Source organism: Cyprinodon tularosa, unplaced genomic scaffold (assembly GCF_016077235.1).
Source record: "Cyprinodon tularosa strain WSP-4 unplaced genomic scaffold, ASM1607723v1 ctg957, whole genome shotgun sequence".
Taxonomy (NCBI): domain Eukaryota; kingdom Metazoa; phylum Chordata; class Actinopteri; order Cyprinodontiformes; family Cyprinodontidae; genus Cyprinodon; species Cyprinodon tularosa.
The window spans coordinates 55216-69249 of record NW_024039737.1 but is presented as its reverse complement, the minus strand read 5'-3'; the positions used below and the strand labels follow the sequence as shown (position 1 = coordinate 69249).

Genomic DNA, 14034 nt, shown 5'->3' with positions numbered 1-14034 from the left:
CAGCTGATATCGAGGTATTGATCGTCTGATCGATGGTTATCAGCTGATATCGAGGTATTGATCGTCTGATCGATGGTTATCAGCTGATATTGAGATATTGATCGTCTGATCGATGGTTATCAGCAATATCGAGGTATTGATCATCTGATCGATGGTTATCAGCTGATATCGAGGTATTGATCGTCTGATCGATGGTTATCAGCTGATATCGAGGTATTGATCGTCTGATCGATGGTTATCAGCTGATATCGAGGTATTGATCGTCTGATCGATGGTTATCAGCTGATATCGAGGTATTGATCGTCTGATCGATGGTTATCAGCTGATATTGAGATATTGATCGTCTGATCGATGGTTATCAGCAATATCGAGGTATTGATCATCTGATCGATGGTTATCAGCTGATATCGAGGTATTGATCGTCTGATCGATGGTTATCAGCTGATATCGAGGTATTGATCGTCTGATCGATGGTTATCAGCTGATATCGAGGTATTGATCGTCTGATCGATGGTTATCAGCTGATATTGAGATATTGATCGTCTGATCGATGGTTATCAGCTGATATCGAGGTATTGATCGTCTGATCGATGGTTATCAGCTGATATCGAGATATTGATCGTCTGATCGATGGTTCCCAGCTGATATCGAGATATTGATCGTCTGATCGATGGTTATCAGCTGATATCGAGATATTGATCGTCTGATCGATGGCTATCAGCTGATATCGAGATATTGATCGTCTGATCGATGGTTATCAGCTGATATCGAGATATTGATCGTCTGATCTATGGTTATCAGCTGATATCGAGATATTGATCGTCTGATCGATGGTTATCAGCTGATATCGAGGTATTGATTGTCTGATCGATGGTTATCAGCAATATCGAGGTATTGATCGTCTGATCGATGGTTATCAGCTGATATCGAGATATTGATCGTCTGATCGATGGTTATCAGCTGATATCGAGATATTGATCGTCTGATCGATGGTTATCAGCTGATATCGAGATATTGATCGTCTGATCTATGGTTATCAGCTGATATCGAGATATTGATCGTCTGATCGATGGTTATCAGCTGATATCGAGGTATTGATCGTCTGATCGATGGTTATCAGCTGATATCGAGGTATTGATCGTCTGATCGATGGTTATCAGCTGATATCGAGATATTGATCGTCTGATCGATGGCTATCAGCTGATATCGAGATATTGATCGTCTGATCGATGGTTATCAGCTGATATCGAGATATTGATCGTCTGATCTATGGTTATCAGCTGATATCGAGATATTGATCGTCTGATCGATGGTTATCAGCTGATATCGAGGTATTGATTGTCTGATCGATGGTTATCAGCAATATCGAGGTATTGATCGTCTGATCGATGGTTATCAGCTGATATCGAGATATTGATCGTCTGATCGATGGTTCCCAGCTTATATCGAGATATTGATCGTCTGATTGATGGTTATCAGCTGATATCGAGGTATTGATCGTCTGATCGATGGTTATCAGCTGATATCGAGGTATTGATCGTCTGATCGATGGTTATCAGCAATATCGAGGTATTGATCGTCTGATCGATGGTTATCAGCTGATATCGAGGTATTGATCGTCTGATCGATGGTTCCCAGCTGATATCGAGGTATTGATCGTCTGATCGATGGTTATCAGCAATATCGAGGTATTGATCGTCTGATCGATGGTTATCAGCTGATATCGAGGTATTGATCGTCTGATCGATGGTTCCCAGCTGATATCGAGGTATTGATCGTCTGATCGATGGTTCCCAGCTGATATCGAGATATTGATCGTCTGATTGATGGTTATCAGCTGATATCGAGGTATTGATCGTCTGATCGATGGTTATCAGCTGATATCGAGATATTGATCGTCTGATCGATGGTTATCAGCTGATATCGAGGTATTGATCGTCTGATCGATGGTTCCCAGCTGATATCGAGGTATTGATCGTCTGATCGATGGTTATCAGCTGATATCGAGATATTGATCGTCTGATCGATGGTTATCAGCTGATATCGAGGTATTGATCGTCTGATCGATGGTTATCAGCTGATATCGAGGTATTGATCGTCTGATCGATGGTTATCAGCTGCTATCGAGGTATTGATCGTCTGATCGATGGTTATCAGTGCAGTAGCGTGCAGTGGAGTGACTCTAAACAGGCTAATGCTTTAACCCCCCCTTACGGAGATGCACTTTCTATGGCTGGATGGACGTCAGCACCTTTTATTCAACATCGTCTTCATTTGGTTGAACTGTTTCCACTCCAGGATCTCCTTCATCTGAACGACACCAGTATTCATAATTGAACCGGTCGTTTATTAGCGTTTGGATTTTAATGGTTGAGGTATAAACTTCTGTTCTGTGAGGTCAGAGTTCATCTTGGCGCCGTGCTGGTGAGGTGTGTGACCAACTTTCCGATGCCTTAGTCCTCGCCGCCGCAGGATCTGGTCCCGGTCTGCTGACCTTTAATCAAAGGCCACTAGAGCCGAACTAGCATAAGCTAATCGGATCTTAAGAAACACTTTTCCTAAAAAGCAAAGCAAATTTTCTTTATTCTAATCTTTCTTATGATCCGTTTTAGAAACCGAACCAGCTGCTGATGGATGCTGGGAGATGATCCAACGGGTGACGTCATGCCGATGGCGGCCATCTTTTTCATAATTAGTGTAAAACAATTTCTGAGTGACTTTCCTATTCAGAAAACAAAGCAAAGCATCTGAAAGGTGAAAGTTTCACCATATTAGTTTATGCTTTTCAACCCAACCAGACCTTTAACATTTCCCGCGATGCGACGTCACTTTTTACCTTTTAGAAAAAGCAGCATAAACAGACCTCTAGCTTCATAGAACGCAGCTCCTTCAGCTCTGATCATCTTTCTGGATGCTTCCATTTTCAATCTATAAAAATTAAACATTTCCTGTTTGAATTTAGAACAATGAAGACATTTCATTTAAGAGGATTATTTACACTTTAAAATGGGAGAATTTAAAACTGGCTTCTTGAATTTTGTGGTTTTTTATTTATCTTAGATAAAAGCCTGATGTCTAAAAAAGTAAAGGAAAAGGAGCAGGATGAACAGAACCTTGAACTGGATCAGCAGAGTTCAGGACCGTCTGTGAGATCAGCTCCATGCGGGCAGCAGGCAGTGAGGTGAGCCTCACTCATCACCACTGGGCGTGTCACCATCGCTGTGCAGCATCAGTGTGATTACACATGGCAGACGGTGGGGGGAGGGGCCAGGAAGGGATGACCTAATACCCGTAAAAAGCAATGAAGTCATCCCACCTGACTCATATTCCCAAATGACAGCAGCTCTCCATCACAACATCCTGGACGGTATGTGAGCTCATCAGCCTCATGGAGGCGCTGCAGCAGGCTGCTGCAATCATTGACCTTCCTCACTGAAATTCTATTCAGTCTCTTTCTATAGCTTCTGTCCCCACCATGTCCCTTTATAGATCCAAATCAATCACATCATCAAGTCATTGACTTTACAGGATTCTCTCCTGGATGACCAGGTAGAGACAGTAGATATTGACTCAACAGCAATCCCTCAAAACCAAGCATGCAACAGCGGTGGAGAGGAACAGGAACAGACCAGATGAAGCTGATGAGGAAAAAGCAGAGAGAGCAGAACGTTAGAGATTGAACTAACAGATTCTGCAGAGTGGGAGAATAGAGATAGAATGAAGCAGAATGATGAAAAAGGGGTCCCTATGTCCTCCAGCAGTCTAAGCCTATAGCAGCAGAACTATAGAGATAGATCAGGATAACCTGAGCCACTCTAACTAGAAGCTTTATCAAAACGAAAGTTTTAAGCCTAGCCTTAAAAGTAGACAGGGTGTCTGCCTCACGGACTAAAACTGGTAGTTGGTTCCACAGGAGAGGAGCCTGAGAACTAAAAGATCTGCCTCCCATTCTACTTTTAGAAATTCTGATGTTGGAGCTTGGCCTGTTTTCCAGTGTAGTCCTGTTTCTCTGACTGTGACTAACTGGATGTGCTCTCTTCATCCTCTGACATGGGAGCTGGCTCGGAGCTCGTCTGCCTGGCTGTGTGTTTTCCTGGATGGGGCCGCCTGTGGAGCTGGTTGACAGTTGCCTTTTGTATCTATGCTTCTTTTTCTATGTCTGCTTCTGTCTCCTTGAACCCCAGTGGGCCTCAGCAGATGGCCGCTCACACTGAGCCTGGTTCTGCTGGAGGTTTCTTCCTGTTCAAAGGGAGTTTTTCCTCTCCATTGTTGCTACAAGCATGCTTAGTGTGAGGGATTGCTGAAGAGTCAATGAGTCGATGCAATCAGCTGGTTTTCCTTAGACAGAAAACTTTGAATCAATCTGACTGGATGATCTGGTTGATCTGGATCTATAAAGTGAGATGACATGATGTGAATTGGAGCTATAGAAATAGGTTTAACTGAAATGAACACATCAATCCTCTCCTGGCTCCACTGGCTGCTTGTTCATTTTAGAGTTGATTATAAAATGTGTATCTTTGTTTTTAAGCTGACTTTTCTACATCTGACACCTCAGAGCTTCTTCACTCAGGTCAGCAGCTCCTGCAGGTTCCGAGGTTTAAAAGAGGAAGCTTCTCGGGGCGACGCCTCCTCTATCGCTGCTCCTGTTTTATGGAAGAACCTCTGCTGCAGATTAGAAAGGCTCCTTTACTTTCAGATTTTAAAACTCAGCTAAAAGACTTTTATCTGCATGTCACACCGGCAGGACTTAGACTTGTTGTGAACTTTTTTATTTAGTTAAAATAAATTATTATTGCCTTATTTTATATATTTTTACTGCTTTTATTGAGTTCTATTATTTTAACCATGTATAGCAATTTGTTTTCAGTTGTAGATATTTTAATGAAATTAAATTAAATTGAGTTTATTTATATAGCGTAGTATAAGTCATCTCAAGGCACTTTACAGTTCAACCAGATCATCCAGTCAGATTGAGCACTCTACAATTAAATGACGATGATTTAATTAAAAATAAGAGAAGAACAATGTAAATAAAGTAACTGCCAAATTAACGTTTCTAGAGATGGAGAATTTTTATCATTTAGGAGAAAAAAGACATTTTAAGTGGAAAATATCAGCTGCTGTTCAGTGGAGCTTTATTGGTTATTATGGGATGAAATCAGAGACTGAGCTGCTGTGGGTCCCTCCGATAACAACAGAACATCATCATCATCATCCTCATCATCAGCAGCAGCCAGTGGGTTCTGGTTCCGGCCTTTCCTCCTGCCTCTATGATCTCTTGCTGCTGCGAGCAAACAGATGAGAGCTGAATCGGGGGCAGACCACACACTCTCAGGCTTCTGCTGCATCACTTATCCAGCTGATCGACTTCAAGCTCTCTGCGGATTATCAGCGCACAATGTGGTATCAATTTGTATGACGACTTACATCATCCCTGAGAGCAGCATCAGCACGCGGTGCTCAGCCAACGCTTCCCTTTGTGCTCGCTGAGGCCTCATTCAAGTGACGACGGGGCACCGACAGGCCCTGAAAGGGACATCTGGCCGTGGAAGTCAAAGGGACGTCCTTCAGGGACTCAGACACATTTACAGCCCGTCGTCTGTCCCTCTGAAAGCCTCACACTGTCCACAGGTGAAGCAATATCTGGACAAAGAGACGGAAGACGTCTGCACCATCTGAACACAGATATCCTGGAGCCCGCACACAATGAGCATGGGGGCCCAAAGGGAGGGGGTGTGGATGGAAACCAGCTCCACTGTGGGTTCTGTGGTTCTGAACCGGTCAGCTACGGGATGTGCTGCTCCAGGAGCTCCCAGGTTCAGGCAGGACTGTGGAAACACAACCCAGATCCATGGAGTCATTGATCGGCCCATGCAGTCCCAGTGGACTCCTTTAATGGAGACGCACCGCTAAGCTTCCCCCCCCCGCTCAGAGGCCAACGGTCTCGTGTCTGGGTGGGGCCGCAAACCTACCCCACTGGCTGCAGACTCACGCTGTCCTGCTTTCCTCTTGGATTTTCTTTACTAGACAGAGTGAGGTGGGGGCCAGATTCCTGATTCCAGATCCTGATTCTAGCTCTGATCCAGATTCCTGCTCTGGTTCAGATCCCTGTTCTGATTCAGATTCCAGATCTAATCCAGATCCCTGTTGTGGTTCAGATTCCTGATTCCTGATTAGATCCTGATTCTCGCTCTGATCCAGATTCCTGCTCTGGTTCAGATTCCAGATCTAATCCAGATCCCTGTTGTGGTTCAGATTCCTGATTCCTGATTAGATCCTGATTCTCGCTCTGATCCAGATTCCTGCTCTGGTTCAGATTCCAGATCTAATCCAGATCCCTGTTCTGGTTCAGATTCCTGATTCCAGATCAGATCCTGATTCTAGCTCTGGTTTAGATTCCTGCTCTGGTTCAGATTCCAGATCTAATCCAGATCCCTGTTCTGGTTCAGATTCCTGATTCCAGATCAGATCCTGATTCTAGCTCTGATCCAGATTCCTGCTCTGGTTCAGATTCCAGATTTAATCCAGATTCCTGTTCCGATTCAGATTCCAGATCTAATCCAGATTCCTGTTCTGGTTCAGATTCCAGCTCTGATTCAGATTTCAGATCTAATCCAGATTCCTGATTCCAGATCAGATCAGATCCTGATTCTAGCTCTGATCCAGATTCCTGCTCTGGTTCAGATTCTGTTCCGATTCAGATTCCAGATCTGATCCAGATTCCTATTCTGATCTAGCCAGATAAACCAGACTAAATGTGAGATTAAATGTGTAATCTAGTCTGGCCCCGCTGAACAAGACATTGGAAGATGGTTGATGAGATCAATCCGTTGTCTTTCAAACCATGTCTGTTCCTATTGGCCAACGCTCTGACCAATGAGAGCCACTGACTGTGACGTAGGAAGCGCCACAGGAAGCTGGTGGGGGAGTGGAAACAAACAACCTGTCGGTAAAACGGCGAATACGTCCTTCTTAAAAATGAATGAGCGTAGAGCCTCTTCCTGCTCACGTTTCAACAAAAACCCAAAGTCTGATCCTTCCAGAACTGATTCCAAAGCTGAATCAAACCAGAACTGTTCAATAGTTGCTGCCGTTTTCTCCAGCTTTGTCGTCATGCCCTCAAAACCCCGCCCACTTTGCATCCAGAAATTAAAAACAAATATCTGCGTTGTGATTGGCCCGCCAGATCTAGGGCCTGGGGCATTGATCGAGGCTAGACCACTGGCATTTTGGCCACTGGCGGGTGGAGCTAGTTTACTAGGCTAGTTCTAATCCAGATTCCAGTTCTGATCCAGATTCCAGTTCTGTTCCAGATTCCAGTTCTGATCCAGATTGCAGTTCTGTTCCAGATTCCAGTTCTAATCCAGATTCCAGTTCTGATCCAGATTCCAGTTCTGATCCAGAGTCAAGTTCTAATCCAGATTCCAGTTCAGTTCAGTAGAACTTTTTATTGCCTACCAGGAATGGGTGACAATAGTTGAAGAAACTTTTGGCTCTTAAACCGGTATCGGTCCCTACTTGTTGGTACCGATTTCAGTGCCGGATTGGCCCCGCCCGATACTGGTATAGATGCTCGATACTGGTATAGATGCCCGATACTGGTATAGATGCCCGATACTGGTATAGATGTCCGATACTGGTATAGATGCCCGATACTGGTATAGATGCAACACTAATAATAAGCCGAAAGCTTCAGGATTGTTTGATTGATTTTATCCTGATTTTAAAATCAATTTATTAGAGAAACAGACTTTTGATGAAAGGCTGCAGGTTTGAGGACTTTATTGATCAGTTTGATTAATGATCATTTTAATTGACCTGGCGGATCCAGGAGGACGAATCTCTGCGTGAAAAAAACACGCGGCGTGGTTCTTTGTTCAGTGCAGCTTTATTTGATCAAACGGGAACCAATGCTTTATTGATGCCCCCCCCCATCGCACCGCATAAGGTCTGCAACGCTTGTCTGCCCCCCCCCATCCATAACATCCTGATGCGGACAGCGGCGCGGTGACCTGCAGCCCCCCCCCCCCCCATCGTGACCACGCGCTCACAGCCTGTTTACATCCCAGAAGCTCGTTTCTTACATAATAAACCCAAAACATCAAAGGCGGCTTCCTGCTGCAGCTCCGCGCGCGGAGACCGACTGGATGCGGGCCGCCGCACGCAGGCGGACCTGAGACGGAGGAGGGAGGGAGGGAAGGTCGCTTTTTGTCTCGCTGTGGTCTGTTGGGGGTGGGGGGGTGAACCAGACTGGGTGGAGCAACGCGGCGGCCCGGCCCCATCTACCCCACCGCGCTCCTTACTGTACCCGGAGTCTGGATGATGGAGGAAGGGGCGGTCTGTGGGAGGGTCTGGCGCAAAGAGGGAAGGAGGAGGGGGTGAGGAGGAGGAGGAGGAGGAAGGCTGCTGTTTCTCAGTCTCTTTCTGTCTCTTTGTCTCTCACACTCTTTGTTAGCCATGCCGAGCCTGCTGGTTCTAGCAGGGATCATGGAGAAAAACGGGGGCTACGGCGGGGATCTGGCCGCCTCCGGCTTCGGCGGAGAAGGTCTCCTCGTGGCGCCCGACGAGGAGGAGGACGAATCCCGCGCCCTCAGGGTCGCGCTCGGCCAGTTGTCGCTGCTGGGGCTGGGGGAGGGCGAGGACGGCGGCGGCGGAGCCCCGACCGCAGGCGTGCAGGACCGGAGCAACAACAACAACAACAACCACCACAACCACAGCGGAGGAGGAGGAGGAGACGCGGCCGTCCTGCAGGGGAAAAGCAAACTGTGCTCCTTGTATGAAAGCTGCTCCTCAGCGGAGAGCAAAGGACGCGGCTGCAACATCACGGAGTGCGTCCCGGTGCCAAGCTCCGAGCATGTGGCCGAGATAGTGGGCAGACAAGGTAGGACCCCCTCCCCAACCTGCTGCTGTTACCTGCTGCTGGCTGACAAAGAGGAGGACAGGGAGGGTGTGGAGCTGCCCCCCCCACCCCACGCTGCCTCCCACTTTTTCTTTTTCCGCTTCAAATGTTTTAACTTCTCCTCTTTCCACCTCAGCCTCGCGCTCCCGGCTTGGCGCTCATTTTCTGCTCCTTTTGGCGCAGGGGGGGGGGGGGGTGCATCCTGGGCTCCACATCCACGCCATCAATGTCAGCGAGCAGACACGCGCCGTGGAGCAGGAAAGCTCCACTTCCTTTGTCGTCTGATACGCGGCAGACTGGGGCGGAGGGGGTGGGGGGGTTCAGATGGGTGTTTACATCTCTTACTGGTTCCTTACTGGTTCCTTACTGGACCAGCGCTGGTTGGACAAAGGAGCGCGTGGCCACCTCGCTGTCTTTCATCTTTGGATCAGTGGGAGTTTGACTCCCAGTATAAAGCAAAGAGAAACCAGTAGGAGGGGGGGGGGTTCAGGTGAGGTGAGCCTTATGATGGATGATGATGACTTCATCTCTGATGTGTTCACCCCCCACCCCCCCACCTTGCTGACAGATGTGGAGACAAAGGTAGTTTTTGGGGCGACGGGGTCAAAGTTCAAGGACGGGTCAGCGGCGTTCTGGACCCGCTGGTTCTGCAGAACCTTCTGGGATCCAGAGAAACTCCTGAATGTTGAATCTGTTTGGTTTTAAGATCAACAGTTGAACCAAAAACTGATTTTATTTCTATTTTCTTTGCTCTGATCCGGTTTGTTCAGCCTCTGATTGCAGAACTTTCCTTTAACCTTTGCTTCTTTCTATGCGTTGATCTGCTGCATCTCATCACCTCCTCTGAAGGAGCTGAAACATCTCCACCTTTCTGTGTGGCGGCAAACTGAAAGGAGGAGATGTTTCTCCTCCACTGAAGGAGGAGATGTTTCTCCTCCACTGAAGGAGATGTTTCTCCTCCACTGAAAGGAGGAGATGTTTCTCCTCCACTGAAGGAGGAGATGTTTCTCCTCCACTGAAGGAGGAGATGTTTCTCCTCCACTGAAAGGAGGAGATGTTTCTCCTCCACTGAAGGAGGAGATGTTTCTCCTCCACTGAAGGAGGAGATGTTTCTCCTCCACTGAAAGGAGGAGATGTTTCTCCTCCACTGAAGGAGGAGATGTTTCTCCTCCACTGAAAGGAGGAGATGTTTCTCCTCCACTGAAAGGAGGAGATGTTTCTCCTCCACAGAAAGGAGGAGATGTTTCTCCTCCACTGAAGGAGGAGATGTTTCTCCTCCACTGAAAGGAGGAGATGTTTCTCCTCCACTGAAAGGAGGAGATGTTTCTCCTCCACTGAAAGGAGGAGATGTTTCTCCTCCACTGAAGGAGGAGATGTTTCTCCTCCACAGAAAGAAGGAGCCGCAGCGAAACATTAACTTTTTACTGCTGTTAAATTCCGCTGGATTCAGAATCGGTGCATTTCCTGTCGATTATATTGAAATGCGATAATTTGGCCTAGTTTGAGTTTCCATCCTGTTGGTTCTTTTCTAAATGTCGAAATATTTTTGATTTTTTTCAGGCTGCAAGATCAAAGCTCTACGGGCCAAAACCAACACCTACATCAAGACCCCGGTCCGGGGGGAGGAGCCCGTGTTCCTGATCACCGGCCGGAAGGAGGACGTGGCGCTGGCCCGCCGGGAGATCATCTCTGCCGCAGAGCACTTCTCTATGCTCCGGGCTTCCCGCAACAAACTGGGGGTGTCCTTCAGCGGCTCCCCCCCCACGCCCCTGCCGGGTCAGACCACCATTCAGGTCAGGGTGCCGTACCGCGTGGTGGGGCTGGTGGTGGGGCCCAAGGGCTCCACCATAAAGCGCATCCAGCAGCAGACCTGCACCTACATCGTGACCCCCAGCCGAGACCGCGACCCGGTCTTTGAGATCACCGGCTCCCCCAGCAACGCAGAGCGGGCCCGGGAGGAGATCGAGGCCCACATCGCCTTCCGCACCGGGGGCCTGCACGACCACAACAACGAGAACGACTGCCTGGGTCCCAACGGAGGGAGCAGCCCGGGGGGCAGCACCGGCGGCCTGGAGAGCCGTCTGCAGCAGGTGTGGGGGCTGCAGGGGGGGCAGCGCAAGCCTCTGACCAGCAGCTACCGGCAGAACTTCTCAGATGCTCTGGTGGGAGGGGGGCCTGGAGGAGAGGGAGGGGGCATCTACAACAAGAGCAACTTCTCTAACTCTGGAGAGAAACCCTGCTCATACTTTGGATCTGAGGGGACGCAGGGCTGGGGGGACCCCGACTACCCCAAGCAGATGTCCTTCTACACCCAGCAGAGGTCCAAAAGCTTCGGGGGCCTTCCTCTGCCCCTGACCAGACTGTCCCCCGGTCTGCCGGAGCCCCCCAACAGCTCCGTCACCAGCATGGTCTCCGGCTCGCCTCACGCTCAGGCCCGCCGCGCCCACAGCGAGCCCGCCTCGGCCGGGGACGGCTTCCCGGGGCGCCTGCCGGTGCCGGACTCTCCGCCGGCCGGCGTGCGGGACTGCATGACCTGCTTTGAGAGCAAGGTGACGGCCGCCCTGGTCCCCTGCGGACACAACCTGTTCTGCATGGAGTGCGCCATCCGGATCTGTGAGCTGAACCACCCGGAGTGCCCGGTGTGCCACACCCAGGTGACTCAGGCCATCCGGATATTCTCCTAAGAGCCGTGCCATCTTTGTTCTGGTTCCTTCAACAATTATTTACTGTTTTATGATTATTATTATTATTATTATTATTGACATTAGAGACATTTTGGTTGAGAAAACTTAAACAACAATCAAGCAGATATTTTAGGAGACCTGCTTGCTTTACTAAAAAGTCTAAGAAATATTTTTCCGTTTTTCTTTTTTATATATATAAGCATATATATTTTATAAAGCTTTGGTTTATAAGAGACGTATAGTTCCTGCATTTTCAGTTTTTTGACTGCTGCTGTTTTTCATGCGTTGGATGACGGCGGAGCAGAGCTAGACGCTAACCTGAACATTTAGTCTTTAGTTTATTGAAGGAACCGATGATTGTGGAAGAACCCATCAGCACTTGACCGACCCAGAGAGGAAACTTATTGCACCTTACAATCATCTCGCTGTAAAACAGGATCGTCCACTTTTCCAGTCATCCTGGGGCCCACTGGGACAGACTGGGACAGACTGGGGCTGACTGGGACAGACTGGGGCCGACTGGGACAGACTGGTCCGCAGGGTTCTGGGTTCCAGTCTGGATCAAACTCTCTTTATTTCGTTAGAAAACAGATGTAGGATTGAATTATTTATAGAAATGGATTAAATGTTATGGATTTTATTCAGAGCTTTGGGGGGCTCCTTTGCTGCTTGTGGCCCCTCAAAGAACTCAGTAAATCTTCGGGGCCAGAAGCTGTTTTCCGTTATTCTCCAGAACCGGTTCGGAAGCCCAGACGGTTCTGGGTTCTGGTCTTGTGTCGTTTGGCCGACAAACAAAGCCCCCCCACCCCACCCCCATGAGGGGACAGGGTCTGAATGAACCAGCTGCAGATTAAAAGAGGTGATACTGTAAGGGGGGCCCCCAGGGGCCACGTATCTCCCTGTAATTGGCTACAGCAGGTGTTTCTGTGCAATACCGGCCCAAAGCCCCCCCCCCCCCCGTTGGCTTTGGGCCGGTATTGTCTGGGCTTGGTGCGGCCCGGAACCGTCCATTGATAATTAGGGAAATGTGCTGCGGGGGGTGGGGGGGGGGGGGGGGGGGGGTGGGTGCAGCTGGGCAAATACAGGGGGGTGGGGGTGGGGGGGTCAGACCCAGTTTGGCAGCCATGAAATAAAATCAGGGTTCAGGAGAACCTTGTGGCCCCCCCATCCCTGAACCCTTGCATTTCTAGGCCGTGCGGTTCTAGGTCGTGCGGTTCTAGGCTGTGCGGTTCTGGCCGTGCATTTCTAGGCTGTGCGGTTCTGGGCCGTGCGGTTCTAGGTCGTGCGGTTCTGGCCGTGCATTTCTAGGCCGTGCGGTTCTAGGCCGTGCATTTCTAGGCCGTGCGGTTCTAGGCTGTGTGGTTCTGGGCCGTGCGGTTCTAGGCTGTGTGGTTCTGGGCCGTGCGGTTCTAGGCTGTGTGGTTCTGGGCCGTGCGGTTCTGTTGGAGTTCTGTCTCCGTTCCACTGAACAGAACCGTTGGGGAACCTTCCAGAAATGGACCCGCTGACGTTCAGAACCTCCTTTCTTTTCTTAATCAGTTGCATCACAAGCAGCAACTCGGGTCTTTTCTACAGAACCGCGACCCGACGGCAGCTTTGAATAGAGGAGGACCAGAACCGCAAGGGGGGGGGGGGCTGAAGGAATAAAGCACCTTATTATCAAACAGGAGCAAATGGCGCTGATGGTGAAATGATCCGGAGTCCAGGTTCTGGTTCTGGTGAGGATCGGCGGGGCCAGGTCCAGTTGTGTTCTGGTTTCTCAGAGATGTTCACGTGTAAATAAGGAGGTTCTGGTTCTGAGTCACCGTTGATGTTTTAGTATAAATGAATCCCCCCCCCTCACTATAATCAGAACCGACGGATCCCATCCCGGCAGAACCGACCCGGTCGAATACATCAGGATGGGGAGCAATTCTATTCAGTTAATTTCTATAGCTCCAATTCCCATTAGGTCATCTCAGGTCACTGTATAGATCCAGATTAACTAGATCATCCATTGGTTTAAGGTTTTCTATCCGGGGTAAAGTAATATCTGGAGCTCTTTGATAAGGTTCTGACCTGTGTTATCAGCAGAACCCCCTCGGATGGACGGGGTCGGATGGACTGGGATCAGCTCCGTGGTTCTGGTTCCGTCCATGTGGATCTATTTTCTCTTTGCTTTGAAGGAAACGGTCAGATAGAACCAAAGAAGAACCCGTTCAGAACCAGAATCTGCTCTTTGGACTTTAACTGAAATATCTGACCCACTTTCGGATCGGACCGCAGCAGGATGAAGCGGTTCTGTGACCCGTCAGAACCGGTTCTGGGAGGTGAAAGCTTTAAGCGGTTTCCATGTCCTCCTCTTTCAGCGGTTCCTCTAAGCTGCAACGCGTTGAATGTAGAAATTAAAATGTTTTCATTTCCTCCTTAAACTGAGCTTTAAGTTGATCGTTTGGACTTAGTCTATAT

General features: G+C 48.8%; 1 protein-coding gene across 1 annotated transcript; it reads left to right on the top strand.

The window, feature by feature from the left end:
• Window positions 1-8382: 8382 nt before the first annotated feature.
• On the top strand, window positions 8383-12619 carry mex3a (mex-3 RNA binding family member A). The gene is made up of 2 exons (XM_038275386.1): window positions 8383-8884; window positions 10463-12619. Exons 1-2 carry the CDS (start codon window positions 8461-8463, stop codon window positions 11584-11586), a joined length of 1548 nt encoding a protein of 515 aa, XP_038131314.1. The 5' UTR covers window positions 8383-8460; the 3' UTR covers window positions 11587-12619.
• Window positions 12620-14034: the final 1415 nt, after the last annotated feature.

Coding starts and splice junctions, on each gene's coding strand:
- mex3a (XM_038275386.1), top strand. CDS start 8,461: ATGCCGAGCCTGCTGGTTCTAGCAGGGATCATGGAGAAAAACGGGGGC. Junction 8,885..10,462: donor CGAGATAGTGGGCAGACAAG/GTAGGACCCCCT, acceptor GATTTTTTTCAG/GCTGCAAGATCAAAGCTCTA.